At 37.5% G+C, this 19,502-nt stretch overlaps 1 protein-coding gene across 1 annotated transcript in view; it reads left to right on the forward strand.

Moving 5' to 3' along the window:
- Vps13 (vacuolar protein sorting 13C) overlaps positions 1-19,502 on the forward strand; it is a 162,948-nt gene that overhangs the window by 95,210 nt on the left and 48,236 nt on the right. Inside the window, exons 42-47 of the mRNA XM_071660546.1 lie at positions 457-615; positions 3,636-3,793; positions 4,978-5,101; positions 6,720-6,944; positions 7,157-7,378; positions 14,042-14,107. Of these exons, the coding sequence (XP_071516647.1) occupies positions 457-615; positions 3,636-3,793; positions 4,978-5,101; positions 6,720-6,944; positions 7,157-7,378; positions 14,042-14,107 (954 nt within the window). The remainder of the gene's footprint in view (positions 1-456; positions 616-3,635; positions 3,794-4,977; positions 5,102-6,719; positions 6,945-7,156; positions 7,379-14,041; positions 14,108-19,502) is intronic.

The following is a 19,502-nucleotide window of genomic DNA, read 5'->3' on the forward strand; positions in this document are numbered from 1 at the left end:
ATGTTTGTGTCATGATTGATAAACTTTTTGATGATCCTAAGATATTAAGTTATTGTATTGCCTTTTGTTATCTTGCACTTCAGATACAAACCTGTAGAGTCTTACGCTTGTAGCAGGCCATACATATTGTGATGACTAGTGAAAGTAAAGATTATTTTGCGAATGAGATGTGTGGAGGATTGCCATGAAGATTTTGTATTGAAAAGTACTGAAACATTAGTGTAGGGGGAAGAGAATTTGTTGAAATGCTAAATCTGTGATGGCACAAGATCAGTTAGGTTCATTGTGAAATGCTATTCTTTAAAGCTTAGGGGACTAACAAAAACAGACTGATGCTGTTTGTAAAGTCTAGTATGAGCAGTAATTATTATACTGTTACATTCTTTGAAAAGACATAGTAAACATGTGTATTTGCTGATATTTTTTGTAGAATGTAATGTTAGTGTTTCTTTTCAGATTCCTAATCTAGACTGCTCATGTTCCATCCCAGTTGCTCGAGCAGACAAGCGCTATTTTGAAGTGAATCACAAAAAGGGTGGGGAGAAGTGGGGCTTGGTTGCAAGCATATCTGTTGAGAGTGGCTGTAAGATCATCACTCTGAGCTCTTGTGTGCAGGTACTGCATTTATCTGCACTTGATATGCTATGTTCAGTTATTGTATCTATATTTCTGTATCATTCTCTTGTGAACCAAACATGAAGCTATGTTCAGGAGTTTTTGGAGATATATTTATTTGACTGATATTGTAAATATTTTATATCCCTATGGTATGTAGTAGAATGCATATTAGTAGATTAGGAAGATTAAACCTCTTGTGCAATTTATGCTGTGTGATAAGGGGACTATTAGATTTTTTCTCACTCTCATACTTAAATCTGTTTGATGTTCTGGTACACACACATTTGACACTCTTTCAGAGTTTATAACCTTCCACTTTCTGTTTGTTATTGCTTCTACCATACTCTTGCCATACTCTGTCATGTATTACTTTTCATATATTGCATTTTATCTATTACCCATCAGTCTTGGCAGTGGACATAGTGAAAACGTGGCCAAGTATTATGTCCATATATCATCCTGTCTGCCATTCTTTTAAGATATTTTCAAGCTCAGACTGTTAGTTGAGGTTGAATATCAGAAACTGTTTCTGCAACTCAGTAAATTCCCATAGTTCATGGTCCATTGCAATCAAGACTACTGCCAAATTGGAGTATGTGTTTCGAGTTCAGTAAATAATTCTATTGAATGTTTATTAGATATTTTTGTATAGTATACAGTGGATGTTTACTTAAGCATTCTTATGGGGTGGTTCATAAGCATGATAGAACTGCAGCAGTGATTAAATGTGAGAGGGGATATATTTTTTGGTAGGTTAATGGGTTACTAACACCGCCTGGCAGCCAGCCTCTCCTCCTTTCACCTCAGTACAATTTGCTTTTCTGTGAACTGCTATCTGTCTGTAGATAGATAGTTAGATAGCAGTTTACAGAGCAATAGAATTATATCATTGCAACATTCACATGACTGTGCCTGTTAGATTATCTTAAATATACATATGATATTGTTGTAATACTGTACTAATGTAAGACAGTGATGAGTAAGTTGGCCTATAAGTTGTATCATACTTTAAACTCTGTTCTTACCAGAAAATAAACTCTTACTTTATTTTATTCTGCTGTAACAGGTAATATTAAATGTTAAGCTTCCTCTTCTTCATGTATGATTGAAACAAATATAGAATGACCTGTACAGTTTAAAACAGAATGGAGGTGCACATGCCATACCTATATTATCCTTTATTGCTGATAGTGTATCTTAAAGAATTTAAAGTTTGGTAAAAATAAAAGTTCCAGGTAAATATGGGTCTTTGGTATATGACTTCACTATGACTGTTTAATATGTTTATGGATGGTGTGGTATGGGAGATAATGTGATGATTGTACACACCTAAGGAGTTGTAGCTGTAAGATTAAGGATCATGCATATGGTCTTATGCATTTGTAGGTAATTTTTTTAAGCTGTTGACATTCATTGAATGCATATGGTCCCATGAAGATGTGTCTGGACATAAAGTATCTGCATCTTTTATATATGTATATGTTGATATGTTTGTTGAGTATTCCTGGTAAATTATATGGGAGGGTATTGATTGAGAGGGTGAAGGCATGTACAGAGCATTAGATTGGGGAAGAGCAGTGTGGTTTCAGAAGTGGTAGAGGATGTGTGGATCAGGTGTTTGCTTTGAAGAATGTATGTGAGAAATACTTAGAAAAGCAAATGGATTTGTATGTAGCATTTATGGATCTGGAGAAGGCATATGATAGAGTTGATAGAGATGCTCTGTGGAAGGTATTAAGAATATATGGTGTGGGAGGCAAGTTGTTAGAAGCAGTGAAAAGTTTTTATCGAGGATGTATGGCATGTGTACGTGTAGGAAGAGAGGAAAGTGATTGGTTTTCAGTGAATGTAGGTTTGCGGCAGGGGTGTGTGATGTCTCCATGGTTGTTTAATTTGTTTATGGATGGGGTTGTTAGGGAGGTAAATGCAAGAGTTTTGGAAAGAGGAGCAAGTATGAAGTCTGTTGGGATGAGAGAGCTTAGGAAGTGAGTCAGTTGTTGTTCGCTGATGATGCAGCGCTGGTGGCTGATTCATGTGAGAAACTGCAGAAGCTGGTGACTGAGTTTGGTAAAGTGTGTGAAAGAAGAAAGTTAAGAGTAAATGTGAATAAGAGCAAGGTTATTAGGTACAGTAGGGTTGAGGGTCAAGTCAATTGGGAGGTAAGTTTGAATGGAGCAAAACTGGAGGAAGTAAAGTGTTTTAGATATCTGGGAGTGGATCTGGCAGCGGATGGAACCATGGAAGCGGAAGTGGATCATAGGGTGGGGGAGGGGGCGAAAATCCTGGGAGCCTTGAAGAATGTGTGGAAGTCGAGAACATTATCTCGGAAAGCAAAAATGGGTATATTTGAAGGAATAGTGGTTCCAACAATGTTGTATGGTTGCGAGGCGTGGGCTATGGATAGAGTTGTGCGCAGGAGGATGGATGTGCTGGAAATGAGATGTTTGAGGACAATGTGTGGTGTGAGGTGGTTTGATCGAGTAAGTAACGTAAGGGTAAGAGAGATGTATGGAAATAAAAAGAGTGTGGTTGAGAGAGCAGAAGAGGGTGTTTTGAAGTGGTTTGGTCACATGAGAGAATGAGTGAGGAAAGATTGACCAAGAGGATATATGTGTTGGAGGTGGAGGGAACGAGGAGAAGAGGGAGACCAAATTGGAGGTGGAAAGATGGAGTGAAAAAGATTTTGTGTGATCGGGGCCTGAACATGCAGGAGGGTGAAAGGAGGGCAAGGAATAGAGTGAATTGGATCGATGTGGTATACCGGGGTTGACATGCTGTCAGTGGATTGAATCAGGGCATGTGAAGCGTCTGGGGTAAACCATGGAAAGCTGTGTAGGTATGTATATTTGCGTGTGTGGACGTATGTATATGCATGTGTGTGGGGGTGGGTTGGGCCATTTCTATCGTCTGTTTCCTTGCGCTACCTCGCAAACGCGGGAGACAGCGACAAAAAAAAAAAAAAAAAAAAAAAATGGTGATATGTATGACAGACTGTTTTTCTGTTGTTCCCTTAACAGGTAACTAACCTTCTGGATGTGACGGTGGATGTCTACTACATGACTGAACGGGGAAATGAAGTGGAGTTTGTCTTATCACTTGCAGAGGATGAGTGTGCTGTGTTGCCACTTCATGCTGTATACACACCTACTGCTGAACTCTTCTTTTCTGTAAAGGGGTTAGTTTATTGCTTAAACTCCATTCTCAGGAAATGTGGAGTGGAAAAGATAAGCAAATTTTTATACAAGATAGAAAAAAATGAACATTAAAAAATATGAAAATTGACTGAATATCAGACTAGCTTGTCAGACTTAGGTAGAGTTTTGTTTAAAGCTAAAGTCCTATGTAAACTTAGATCTTGATGAAAATGATGAAAGAGCAGATTTTATTAGTGTGTGCATTCAATTTTCACAGTTGAACTGTTTTTTCATCATGTTTGTCAGTTGTCTGTCCTTTGGCAGCATTTGTTAATTTGCATTTAGACCTTTAGCAGTATATTACAGAATCTTTCCTTATCCATGCATCATTCTTCTGTGTGTTTCTCACTTGTACATATGCTGTTAAAAGTCATCTTCACCACTTTTTCATTCTAAAACATCATAGCATGTGTTTTTGTGGTAAGTATGCAGTGAATTTAACCCATGTATGTGTCTGTGTGAAAGCTATGATTGTAGGATCAGTGATGATAGTGGTTTGTTTCATGACAGCTCTTTTTTAGACTATATAAATTTTTTTCTTTCAATAGCTCAGTCATGGATGTGATTGTCAACAAGACAAATAGACATTGTCAAGCTAATTTACCATACTAATGTTTCCATCATTGGGAACTTTTGGTTTTCCCTTGTAGGCTATTTAGGTAAAACTACATGAAGATGAGTGTGAGTCTGATGAAGAGGTCAGATTAGAGCCTGTGAAAAAGATCCTTTTTAGATACTCTCTTCATTTGCTCTCACTTTCAGACAATTTTTGAGGTCTGTGACTGAGGTTTAGTGGCTTGATGTGCTAGTTTAGCATGCTAGTTATAACAGTATTGATTACAGCGATGTTTTAAGTATATTTTTCAGAATGCCTTCAGGATACACTATGCTTATGTATTTTGTGTGCATTTAGTGTAACTGATGCATAATCCATGTCTTCCATGTTTGGGGTTACCCTAAGATTCTTGAGAGAACTAATTAAAGCTGAGGACAGGTGAAGAGTCTGACTTGATTATTTTCATTTTGCAGTTATCAGAAATAGATTGCTGCATTGTCAGAACCACATCATTACTTATGATTTGTACATAGATTTTTTTTTGTAGGTGTGAATAATGGAAATGCATTTCTGATAGCATTTTTGGAAGTACTTTATATTTTGTTACAGACATTCTGTGTGCATTGTACCATTTGTGTGGCGAGGTCTCCAGAACAATCCTGGTCAGGTGCAAGAACTTCAGTGTCAACCTAGAGATGATCATGATGTTCATGCCACTCCCTTTCTCATCGCTGTAAGTAGTAGTGAACCTATATCTTTCCTGACCATTAAATAGAATATTACAATCCTCTTTCTTTTTGTAGCATCTTCCATCTGAAGATTATCCATGACTTGATACCATTTGAATATCAATACTCTTAAAGCTAAAGTCTAAGTAGCTAACTTCTTTTGCCTTTTTTTCCCATAGGGCAGAGGGTTAGCTTAGTTTTGAGTCTAGCATGAGAGATTGTCAGGTACTTGGCACTTATTAGAAGGAAACACCTGACAACCTTACACAGCCAAGTAATAAGTCCGCTTTTCACAGGCTGGAAGTGCAGAAATCTTTCATGAGTGATTGAATTTTCACTTATTGATTGTGTGAGCAATAAGCATTCTTTTCTGCAGTAGTCTTTTATATATATTACATCCATGAACATTATCCCAGGGGATAGGGGAGAAAGAATACTTCCCACCTATTCCCTGTGTCGTAGAAGGCGACTAAAAGGGGAGGGAGCGAGGGGCTGGAAATCCTCCCCTCTCAATTTTAATTTTCCAAAAGAAGGTGCAGAGAAGGGGGCCAAGTGAGGATTTCCCCTCAAAGGCTCAGTCCTCTGTTCTTAACGCTTCCTCGCTAACGCGGAAAATGGTGAATAGTATGAAAAAAAAAATCCATGAACATGGTGTATGCACAAGTTGATTCTCATGCAGTATGTGTAGTACTTTTCAGTAAAAAGCTATTAATTTTGATCATACCAGTTGAAAAGTTGTTCTTTTCTAAAACAAGTAATATATACATAACAGTATAGTAAACCTTTACTTACATGTGTGGTGATTTTTCCCAGCTGACTAAAAATGTTTGGGGCCGTGACTTTCTAGTGATTCTTGTTCCACTTTTTATATACTTGTACATGTATTCACTGTATTTAGTGAAAATTTTCATTGGTCCCTGGGTATGTTACATCCTGGAATACGGGATAACGTAAGGAGGAACATCAAAATCATAGTCATCAAAATTTTTTTTCCCAGAAGAGTGTTCAGGAAAACTAGTCACTGTTGTAATCTAAGCTATCAGAATTTATGTCATGTAATAGATCTCTACAGTAACTGGATATTCTTCTGCCTTGGCAGCACATTGTGATTTACTCCCCTCCTTGATAGTTTGATGGATACTGACCAGCTGAGTGGAGAAAATATGAGCAAGGATATAAAAGCATTGTTTGAGATGCTACTTATTGTTTTCTTACTCATTTCTCCCTTATTTACTATACACAGGATTTTCAATAGCCCTAGACCTAAGGCTTAACATTAATTTTGTAATAGTACTTTATTGTTGTTAATACACTTTGTGATAATACCTGTATGATAAAAATATTTTACCAAGATTTTCAAGTGGGAGTTAATTTTAGGTCTGATGTTGAGAATAGAACCAGAGGATAATGTGCAAGTGATATAGTTTTAGAGGAGTTACAGACTTTGCAAGATTTTGTAAGGGAATATGAAGTGATATTGAAAAAAGTTATTATATGTAGTTATTAGCTGACTTCCAATCCAAATTTTTAATGATGCTCTCCTTTCTAGAGTAGAAAGGCTTTATGTCTTAATTTAAAACAAGTTTATTAGAATGATCTACATTTGTTTTGTTTCCTTGGCAGGCAACAGGAGATGTAGAACAGATTCTCTGGGAAAACACAAGCCGCCGAACCATGAAGAGTGCTCTCTACAAGGTTCAGTTACGGCCATGCTTGGTGCTGCACAACCTCCTCCCGGTACCAATCTCACTAGAACCTCCAGGCACAGTCACCTCTCGAGTCATCATGCCTGGCTCATCCCTACAATTGACAAAAGCTCGGCTAGGCTCCATGTATCTAGAGCTACAGGTGAAACACTGTGCAGATATAAAGTTTCTGGCATGTGAAAGAGTGTTTGATACAAAGTTAACCATTGTTCTTTGGAGGGTAATTATGCCACACATTTTGGGATTAATCGAGTGTTAAGTTTTACAAGAATACTCATGTGGCTATTTTGTTCAATATTGTCTCTTGTGCATGTTGCTCTATCTGTTTCAGCACCAAATTTTTGTTTCTTCCAGCTGCTGGATTATCAGTCTCGTGACTGGGTGTGTGGCAAGGCACTTGAGTCAAATCCTCCAGAATTGAGTGTCTGGACATTTGAATCACGGGGAGATATCGTTGGTGGACCTATATATCTTGACCTTGGCATGCGTGTTGCTCAGTCTGGTGCAAGCCTCTCACTAAGCCTTTACTGCCCCTTCTGGATGGTCAATAAAACTGGACTGATGTTGACTTACAGGGTAGGTCAATCTGTGCAGTAAACTTATCCACCAATTTTGTAGTTAGCTTTTATTTTCTCCTATGTAAGCATTACTATTAAATATTAGTATCTATTGTGCTATTGTTGTGCTCGAAGTACATTTTCAGAAGATAATCAAGACCCAAGGTTTTTATCCATATAATACTTCCAGGACATATTCAGCCTCACCCAGACACTGATCCCATCTTACATATGTTTCTTATACTTGGATCATACTTTCTCATTTCCCTGCTGTGCCCGATTATCTTACTTTTGGTCACATTTACTTAGAACTCTCTTCCTTCACATACTATCCCAAACTTTGTCACCAGCTTATGGAGTTTGTCCCCGGCATCTAACACCAGAGCCAAGTCATCTTCAAAAAGTAGACCCATGCATATTTATTCCTTACTACCTATTCCATGAATGGATTAAATAATTACAGTGATACTATAGGCTTCTGTAGCAGAGTGGTTGGCGTGACTGATTGTGATTTCACACACAAGCCTGCCTCGTTTCATATTCTGGGTGTAGCATCCAGCACAGTTTAGCTAGCTTTTCATGTTACTCATAAAGCTAGTTGATGAGTTAGATACTGTACCTAGTTTAGGCTGGTTTAGGCAGATGGGACATAGTTAGGGTGTCATGTATAATGCACCGAAACCGCAGCTCCCTATACACATCCAGGCCCCACAGACCCTTCCATGGTTTACCCCAGATGTTTCACATACTCTGGTTCAGTCCAGTATATATATCTTGCCACTAGTGTCTGCTTCTATCTTTTGTGGCTTCTGCACAGTAGTAACAGTACACTTGGATTTTCATTTAACACTGTGATTAAGTGCATTTTATATGAATCTGTCTCTTTTAAATGTCATGTGTAAGTGATGAAAAATGTGTTTGGGGTGTTAGTGGTAGTGCTTCAGGAACATATCCTAATCTCTTGCATGTTACAGTCTGGGATAACATACACATCGTACTTGATTGCTGCATTCTGTGTAGTGTTTTTTGTTTAGCTACTTAAATATCATACCTACAGTGCCTAGTATGTTTTTTGATGTTTTATGCATATGTTGATGTGAATATTGGACTGAGAAATCTCATCCAAGAAAGTAAATCCTCTTTATCCCATTGAATCCTAAGGTTTGAAAGGTTTCACTATTTGTTATTTTTCTTTTGCATTTTCTAGGAATGCATCTTCATTGTGAAGCAGTAAATGGGTGTATTTTACTGCAATATTTATATGACTGCATCTGTGTTGTACAGTATTTTATGTAGTATCGGTATTCAACTGAAAATGAACTCTTAAATGTTGCCTTCTTCTGGTATGTGTTTAACAGGTAAATATCAAGGTTCTGAATTGTTTGCGTCCATCTATTTTAGACAAATGATTATAGAACATAAAATTTGATGGTGATATAATGTTTAAACAAAAGGCACACACATCAGAGATAGCATTATGCCATAGTACTAACACTGTAAATATAATGGAAACCCATATGCCATAGGATTCATTGGGATAAAGGGTGTTTGTTCTTGAGGTAAATTTCCCATCACAGTTTGCACACCAAAATGTGAATCGTATGTCAAGAAATGTACCATACTGCACAGGTAAGTTATTAATGTAAGTTACGAAACAAAATATATATTACACAAAATTACATTTAAGTAATTGTTATTCTCAACTGTAACATGTAAGAGATAACCATAACCATTTTTATCACTTGTTCACAACACTTATAAGAGGTGAATTCATAAACAGTGCACATAATTGATGCTGTTAGATGTTTTTTTTTTTTTTTTTTATACTTTGTCGCTGTCTCCCGCGTTTGCGAGGTAGCGCAAGGAAACAGACGAAAGAAATGGCCCAACCCCCCCCCCATACACATGTATATACATACGTCCACACACGCAAATATACATACCTATACAGCTTTCCATGGTTTACCCCAGACGCTTCACACGCCTTGATTCAATCCACTGACAGCATGTCAACCCCGGTATACCACATCGCTCCAATTCACTCTATTCCTTGCCCCCCTTTCACCCTCCTGCATGTTCAGGCCCCGATCACACAAAATCTTTTTCACTCCATCTTTCCACCTCCAATTTGGTCTCCCTCTTCTCCTCGTTCCCTCCACCTCCGACACATATATCCTCTTGGTCAATCTTTCCTCACTCATTCTCTCCATGTGCCCAAACCACTTCAAAACACCCTCTTCTGCTCTCTCAACCACGCTCTTTTTATTTCCACACATCTCTCTTACCCTTACGTTACTCACTCGATCAAACCACCTCACACCACACATTGTCCTCAAACATCTCATTTCCAGCACATCCATCCTCCTGCACACAACTCTATCCATAGCCCACACCTCGCAACCATACAACATTGTTGGAACCACTATTCCTTCAAACATACCCATTTTTGCTTTCCGAGATAATGTTCTCGACTTCCACACATTCTTCAAGGCCCCCAGAATTTTCGCCCCCTCCCCCACCCTATGATCCACTTCCGCTTGCATGGTTCCATCCGCTGCCAGATCCACTCCCAGATATCTAAAACACTTCACTTCCTCCAGTTTTTCTCCATTCAAACTCACCTCCCAATTGACTTGACCCTCAACCCTACTGTACCTAATAACCTTGCTCTTATTCACATTTACTCTTAACTTTCTTCTTCCACACACTTTACCAAACTCAGTCACCAGCTTCTGCAGTTTCTCACATGAATCAGCCACCAGCGCTGTATCATCAGCGAACAACAACTGACTCACTTCCCAAGCTCTCTCATCCCCAACAGACTTCATACTTGCCCCTCTCTCCAAAACTCTTGCATTTACCTCCCTAACAACCCCATCCATAAACAAATTAAACAACCATGGAGACATCACACACCCCTGCCACAAACCTACATTCACTGAGAACCAATCACTTTCCTCTCTTCCTGCACGTACACATGCCTTACATCCTCGATAAAAACTTTTCACTGCTTCTAACAACTTTCCTCCCACACCATATATTCTTAATACCTTCCACAGAGCATCTCTATCAACTCTATCATATGCCTTCTCCAGATCCATAAATGCTACATACAAATCCATTTGCTTTTCTAAGTATTTCTCACATACATTCTTCAAAGCAAACACCTGATCCACACATCCTCTACCACTTCTGAAACCACACTGCTCTTCCCCAATCTGATGCTCTGTACATGCCTTCACCCTCTCAATCAATACCCTCCCATATGATTTACCAGGAATACTCAACAAACTTATACCTCTGTAATTTGAGCACTCACTCTTATCCCCTTTGCCTTTGTACAATGGCACTATGCACGCATTCCGCCAATCCTCAGGCACCTCACCATGAGTCATACATACATTAAATAACCTTACCAACCAGTCAACAATACAGTCACCCCCTTTTTTAATAAATTCCACTGCAATACCATCCAAACCTGCTGCCTTGCCGGCTTTCATCTTCCGCAAAGCTTTCACTACCTCTTCTCTGTTTACTAAATCATTTTCCCTAACCCTCTCACTTTGCACACCACCTCGACCAAAACACCCTATATCTGCCACTCTATCATCAAACACATTCAACAAACCTTCAAAATACTCACTCCATCTCCTTCTCACGTCACCACTACTTGTTATCACCTCCCCATTAGCGCCCTTCACTGAAGTTCCCATTTGCTCCCTTGTCTTACGCACTTTATTTACCTCCTTCCAGAACATCTTTTTTTTTTTTTTTTTTTTTTTTTTATACTTTGTCGCTGTCTCCCGCGTTTGCGAGGTAGCGCAAGGAAACAGACGAAAGAAATGGCCCAACCCCCCCCATACACATGTACATACACACGTCCACACACGCAATATACATACCTACACAGCTTTCCATGGTTTACCCCAGACGCTTCACATGCCTTGATTCAATCCACTGACAGCACGTCAACCCCTGTATACCACATCGCTCCAATTCACTCTATTCCTTGCCCTCCTTTCACCCTCCTGCATGTTCAGGCCCCGATCACACAAAATCCTTTTCACTCCATCTTTCCACCTCCAATTTGGTCTCCCTCTTCTCCTCGTTCCCTCCACCTCCGACACATATATCCTCTTGGTCAATCTTTCCTCACTCATTCTCTCCATGTGCCCAAACCACTTCAAAACACCCTCTTCTGCTCTCTCAACCACGCTCTTTTTATTTCCACACATCCCTCTTACCCTTACGTTACTTACTCGATCAAACCACCTCACACCACACATTGTCCTCAAACATCTCATTTCCAGCACATCCATCCTCCTGCGCACAACTCTATCCATAGCCCACGCCTCGCAACCATACAACATTGTTGGAACCACTATTCCTTCAAACATACCCATTTTTGCTTTCCGGGATAATGTTCTCGACTTCCACACATTTTTCAAGGCTCCCAAAATTTTCGCCCCCTCCCCCACCCTATGATCCACTTCCGCTTCCATGGTTCCATCCGCTGACAGATCCACTCCCAGATATCTAAAACACTTCACTTCCTCCAGCCTCTCACCATTCAAACTCACCTCCCAATTGACTTGACCCTCAACCCTACTGTACCTAATAACCTTGCTCTTATTGACATTCACTCTTAACTTTCTTCTTCCACACACTTTACCAAACTCCGTCACCAGCTTCTGCAGTTTCTCACATGAATCCGCCACCAGCGCTGTATCATCAGCGAACAACAACTGACTCACTTCCCAAGCTCTCTCATCCCCAACAGACTTCATACTTGCCCCTCTTTCCAAAACTCTTGCATTTACCTCCCTAACAACCCCATCCATAAACAAATTAAACAACCATGGAGACATCACACACCCCTGCCGCAAACCTACATTCACTGAGAACCAATCACTTTCCTCTCTTCCTACACGTACACATGAAACATCTTTTTATTCTCCCTAAAATTTAATGATACTCTCTCACCCCAACTCTCATTTGCCCCTTTTTTTCACCTCTTGCACCTTTCTCTTGACCTCCTGTCTCTTTCTTTTATACATCTCCCTCTCAATTGCATTTTTTCCCTGCAAAAATCGTCCAAATGCCTCTCTCTGTTAGATGTATGTGTGGTTTTACTACTGTATGAAATTGATACCAAAGCTGATGAGACTATACTGGAAGAAGCAGACATGACAGCACAGGTGAATGTGGTGATGACGGGGGTGATGGAGTTATAGATTGAAAGTGTAAAGTGTATAGGAACATAGTCCTAGGAAGTGCTTGAATTCCTTGAGATTATTCTAAAAATGTGTTAAAAGGACCATTAGATTCATTTTATTTGCTAAGCCGGGAGTGGTCTAACCATATTATTTTACATATTGCCTCTTTAATTTGCTGTATCTTGTTTTCTTGTTAAAGTTCTGCTTCATCTAATTTCTTAGCAATGCAAATGTAGTGGTATTTGATGGAATGTAATTTCTGACCCATTTTTAAAGCCTACCATCATTTGTGCAAAAGATTTTACTCATGTTTTCCAAAGTGCCTCCTTCACTTTTGTACATTTAGCTCAAATTATAGGCTCTGTCTTATGATTTTCAGTTCCTTGAGGTAGTTCTAGCTGAAAACATGTGTCAGAGATATAGATAGATAGATAGAGTTCAACCTTCCCATTATATGTGATGTGGAAGTCAGTCTTGATAGAACATTCTCCTCTAACTTATCCAGTTTAGAACTTATATTTCTTTACATTACTGGCCTGATAATCCAACCTCCTTTCATGTGTTTAGATTTGCTTTTCCTTGATTTTCTGGCTTTTTTCATTTTTGTTTTTGTTCATGAAAATTTAACTTTGAGATTTCGTGCACCTCTCCTCATGCAATATCTGTTGGATTATCTATACTGAAAGTTTCCATTGTCTTTCCTTGGAGTTTTAATTTGTTTATTTTTGGACATAATTGGAGAAGGAATTACATTTTGTTAACCATTGAATCCCTCCCATTATCATCTATTTCGTGTGTTCACTTTGGTTCCTGTTTATGGCTCACTTTGTGAGTTGATGTTTACAAATGTGCGGTAAATTTTAATTAACCTGTTTTTCTAATCTTTATATTTGATATTTCATCATTTGCAGTATTTGTTTGCTAGTGTTTACTGTATTATTTGTTTACCTATATTCCCTTTTTTATGATCATGCTTCTCTTGCCTTCATGAAGTAGCATCAGGAACAGATGAAAAACAGCCTTATCTACATACATCGACTCTTTTGCTGTTATGCACTCACTGGGCATTTTATTCTTATTGGATACTACCATACTTGTTAATGTTCTTGTCCCAACCTCCTGAATTTGCTGACTCTAGGCAATATTACACAGATTTTTCTCCATTTCACTTCAACCTTTACTTTATTTTGTGTACATGTATGTATGTATGTCTTTCCTGATTATGTATATTTGTGTGTGTCATTGAGACCATCTGCATATGGATATTTAACATTTTACATAATTTACCATTTCAGCCATTACAGGTTTTTGAAGAATTTTCAGTACTAGTCATGTGAAGAATATGAACTGTAATGTTGTAAGTATTCGCTTTTTGTGTGAGTGTGATGAAACATGTACTTTGAAGAGTAAATTGAGTAGATAGGCTGGTGTTAAACCAACCTTTCTTTCTACCTTGCAATGGGCAGAAGTCTCGTAAAATAGAGCGATCTTCGTCAACCTCCTCAACAGATTCTCCCAGTAGTCCTCTCAAGGTATTTTTGCCATTGATTCACCACTCGTATTTTGCACTTAACACGAGCATCAACACACAAGGACTGTTTTGCTGAAGAACCGATGTTTTGTTTGCTTTTTTAGTAAATGTAGTTTCTAGCCAGTTTATAGTAGTCTACTTTTTATAGTAGTCACTTTTTAAATACTTATCTGTTGCATGATCTTTTATTGTGTACTTTGATTTATAACTTGTCTAAATTGTGGTATATTGTTCGCAATTTTCACAAAGTATGAGAATTGTAACAAGATGGTAAATGTTGTCTGTTTTAAATGGGAATAGAACGCAGATTAATGGCAGAGAAAGTGCTTCATTTGCACTGCTTTTGCAATCGAAAGCATGGATTAATGTATCATGTGAAACATCAGCTGTTTAAAGAAATTGAACAACTTTGATTTCTTTTTATAGAGTTGAGATATGGGCTATGTTGTTTGATTAAAATGTAGATTGTTGTGTAGGTGTGAGATGTAAATCTATGTATCACTGTCGACCACGGGGTGTTATATGGGAATAAGATTAACATTGGAAAGTATTGTTGGATTTCACTTGCAAACAGTCACACTACAAGTAAGAGGTCACCTTTGGTGAGACTGTATCATTGTCAGTGAACATATTGGAATACGATCTCACCAAGGACATATTCATTGCAAGGATTCCATCATTTCCCTGCTCCTGCAGTAGTTGCTTTGAAGCTGCAGTAGCTCAAAAAAAGGGATCCAAAGGCTGTATGATAATAATAACAATGAAAATAATGATGATAATGGCAATAGTAATAATAATAGTGTAATAAAAGTGATGATAATAATAATGATAATAATGATTATGATAAGATCAATTATCCATGGAGCTAGGGGAGAAAAAAATGCTTCCCAAGTATTCCCTGTTTGTTATAGAAAGCGATAAATGGATGGGAGTGGAGGGCTAGAAATCCTCCCCACCTCCTCCTGTCTTGCTTTTCCAAAAGAAGAAATAGAGAAGTGGTGAAGTGAGGATTTTACTCTCTAAGGCTCAGTTATCTGTTCTTGACGCTACCTCGCTAATGTGGGAAGTGGTGAATATGTATGAAAAAAATGATAGCAATGATAATGATTATGGTGAGAATTACAGTAACAATAGTATTATGTTTGTAGGATGTTGATGGTTGATAATGGAAAGTGGCAGTGGTAATTATAGTAACATGAAATGTTTATAATGATTGATATAGAATAAGGCTCTCAACAGTGGCAATGGGACTGCAAGGATTCTGATTTTGGAGGCAGGTATTGTTAAAGATATAGTTTTATGAATATTATGAGAGTGAAACTGATAATTTTAACAATGTTTTCATTATGCTATCAGGGTTGCAACTTGATAAGTTTATTACTGTCTTAAAATTTGTATTAGTGAAATAATGGTATGAATACTGCAAAGGTTATTCTTCAAGTAATATAATTGAGGTAGTCTTGAAGATGATAACCATTTTGAGAAACCAAAGGATAAGGATTTTCATGAATTTAGGATTCGGGTATGTATTGTATGGTCTAATTTCACAAAGCTAGGAAAGGTTAGCATATATTACTTGGCTGCTATGGAAAGTTTTGCCAAGGATAGTGTGGCTTGATCTGAATGTTTCACAGCTTCAGTCATTTAAGTAAACTTATTACTGACTTCACTTGGTCGGCTGTTAGTGTTTTCAAATTCAGCTGTAGGTGATTAAGTATTTTTTCTATCTAGTGTTCATTACCTAGCTTTTAAAGACAATAATACATCTGCCTTTTTCGATTCTTTATGTTCTTTAATAAGTGTGTAGAATAAGAAGCATGAATTAAATATACCAAGTTTTTTGCTGTAATGATTTTTTTTATATATGATTATTCGTATAGCATTATTTTGTGCATTTATACTATAGTTTATTCTGGATATCATTGTATGATATCTTTAGCTGGGCATTATGAACTTTACAGATCATTTTATGAGCACAAATTTTAAATAAGCTAATTTAGTACTGTTTACCTAATTTTGATTAATGAAGTACTTCATAATGATTAACATCATGAATTATCCTCCTTAAAGTGAAAATGTTCACTGTAAGTTGCTTTCTCTGTGGATTATCTTTGTGACAGTAGAATATGTCTTGCTTCCTTTAGAAATTATAGATTTTCTTTGACTCATGGTTTTTATAATCTGCTCTTGAACGAGAGTGGACTCATACCTTCATATCTAAATAGCCAGAGGAGCTGGACTCAGGGATAAGAAGCCCATCTATCTGAAGAAAGTACTTAGTAGTTAATGTCACTGATGGGTCATCTAGTTTTGGTCACAAATAGCTTACAAAATAAGCATGAAAAAATTGTCTCCTTAAATTTAGGTCTGTTATGGTCAGAATGCCAGCTGATTGCTTGAAAAGTCGTAATCAGTATGTGAGTTTGAGTATCTTCAATGTAAAATGTTTTGCATTATCTTGTTACATCATTAAGTTTCAAACTTATTTTTCTGGGCAGGTTAATGCTCCAGCCTTCTGCTTTAGGTGCTTTATAGAAGCATTCTGACCAGCCACCACAGTCACTTTATTTTGGCACATGATTTTTCTTGAATACAGATGCAGTGAAATTTGAGATTCTTCTGGAAAGGCTAAGTCTGTAGTGGAGCCTGGAATTGGTTTGGTATCAGGTCTATTCTTATGATTTTATTGTGTTCTAAGGCTTGAGGATTAATTTTGTATATAGGCACTCATGGCAAAAATTGATATGGTTTCTTTTCATTGATCTTCAAGATGATGGTTGAAATGGGCTGCTAAGGTACTCATCTTCAGAAGATGAATTGAGTTTCATTCTTGGGAACGTGAATCAGGCTTCCTAATTGAGATAATTTGTTGGGATTAGTTCTTTGATTAGGAGAAATCAAATTATAATCAGGATGTCTCAGCATATATTATTATGTTTATGGAACAATATAGACAAGTTACTTTGTCTGTTGAATAAGATGATTCAGTTTTTTAATTCAAAAGGCAGATGTCAGATTTATGGTCTTTTTAATTATTTGGTTAGGTTTTGGCATACTTAAAACTTCCTCTTGTTTAGTTAAGCACTTGAAAGCCTTCGGTAGGTTTTAAAGGAGATTGAAAACTTGCCTTTGAAGGGCTGCATGTTGTAATTGATAGGGATGACTACTACAGAAAAGTAAAGAACTCTAAATTACAGTTGTAAAGAGAGAGAGAGAGAGAGAGAGAGAGAGAGAGAGAGAGAGAGAGAGAGAGAGAGAGAGAGAAATGACCATTGTAGCTAACCTATGAATTGTCTTTAGATTTGGAGAGTTGATTAGTCAGATAGCTTTAGAGATTCATGATTCATTTTGATAGCTTGAGATCTGGTATCCCCTTTCCCATTTATGCAACTGTCTTTTCACAGACATAGATCCTGGTGGATGCAAAAAGTGTTTTATTGTGTGAATCTAATTTCTGCACACACGCTGACAATGTAAGACTGAAAAACACGAGCAAGAATTATCCTGCCATCACCAGTGTAGTATGCTTGCTAGCCTAGCTTTTCTGTGACCATTACATTATTATTTAGTTGGCATAGGCCATGAGTTGTTCCATATTAGAGTAATATCAGCTTGACAATAATGAACTAAGCTTTTGCAGTTTATAATTTGCATGAAGATGGATATGAGAAAATGGTGATGCCTTTTTGAGGTACTAAGGCTTTTCATATTAAGACAAGCTTATTTGATTAGTTAGTAGAGTATGCATGTGCCTTTCATGCTTCTTTTGTAGTGCATAAGTAAGTCTCCATATTTCTTTTTTTTATGATCAGTAAGAGGTGGTAGATTGGCTTTTTGGAAAGTGCGAGTTATTCTAATTGATTTTGTACTGTATTATATCAGACTTTGTGTAAATTAGTGCTTATTCATGCTTATGTTGCAGCAGTTTTGAATTTTCAGCTTCTTGCTCGGTAACCCCACTAGAGTAGATGTAGTTTGGTAAGGATTTCCACCCAGTTCAGAGACACTTGAACCTTTACCATGCTTGTATATATTTGATGTGATTTGGAACTCTGAATGAGAATCAAGGTTTTTTATTATATTTTGTAGACATGGAAAGTAAGACTTTTACTAGAGAACATGACATTTTTAGCTTTCTCTGTGTGATACCTCTTTACAAGTTGTTCATTACAAATCAAAATAAGTTAAGCAGACCCTAGACTGACATGGAAGCTCTTTGGGTCACATAATGCAGTGATAAGATAAAACTTTCAGTGACTTGTGGTTTCCTTGCAGCGATGGGCGTCAGCAGTCTCTCTAGCATCCCTGTCATCTAGTGTTGGTAGGCTGGTGAGTGGTGTTATGTGACAGGTTAAAATGATGTGGCTCATATAGTACATTGCACCTGAGTTTGGTTTTGCAGAAACCCATGTAAAACACATTTGAACTAATCATCCATATTGACTTTTTGTTTATGTTTTGGTTTTACCCTGGGTTACCAGATACTCCACATTCTGGAGTAGATATACAGTTATTTCTTAAAGCTCCATTAACACCTCTATCATAGATGTGTAATTTCCTCTGAAAGTTTCAGTAACACTTTTGGAATAGATATATAGTAATCTGTTAATGCTCCATAAACACTGTAGCAGTAGATATACAGGAGTCTATGGAAACTCCATTAACACAATTGGAGTAGATATACAGTAGTCTCGGAAAACACTATTAACAATTTTGGAGTGGATGTATAGTAGTCCTTGAAAGTTCCATTAATATTTTGGAGTAGATATACAGTCATCTCTGAAAGCTCCATTATTACTTATAGTTTTATGGTAGTCAATAAAAGCTGTATTAACACTTCTGTAGTAGATAAACAGTAGTCTCAGAAGGCTCATTTATCCATCTCGAATAGATGTACATTAGTCTCTGAAAGCTCTATTAACCCTTGAATGGTGAGAATGGTCCAAAATTTCCTTGATGGATTGTGTGAAAAATAAAAAGACATTTGTCTTTTATCAAATGATGAATTTGCTTAAAATATAAGAGAAATTGCTTGGAAAGGGATATTATTACATGTGTGTTGGCCTGGTGGGGTGCTGAGCGAGTTCCTGCATGGGGTGTGAATGACGCAATTCACAGCTTGTGATGAGAGATGAAGACATGGAAATGATATTTCTCTCTTTCTTTTCAGCTTGTTCTCGTACTGCACTCTTATGTGATACACAGTTGTACGATTAGTGGTAAATAACGGGTATTTAGAGAAATATTATGCCTGTTACACTAAAATTCAGTATAAGGGAGATTGGCTTGCTAGAATGGGAAGGGTATGGAAGACTTAGTTTCTATTTTTTTTCTGCTGAAAACACTGCTCCTCCTTTGTACACACTCTTATATCACACACAGGCAGAGTGTTGACA

The sequence above is a fragment of the Panulirus ornatus genome, chromosome 5 (genome assembly GCF_036320965.1).
Source record: "Panulirus ornatus isolate Po-2019 chromosome 5, ASM3632096v1, whole genome shotgun sequence".
Lineage (NCBI taxonomy): Eukaryota > Metazoa > Arthropoda > Malacostraca > Decapoda > Palinuridae > Panulirus > Panulirus ornatus.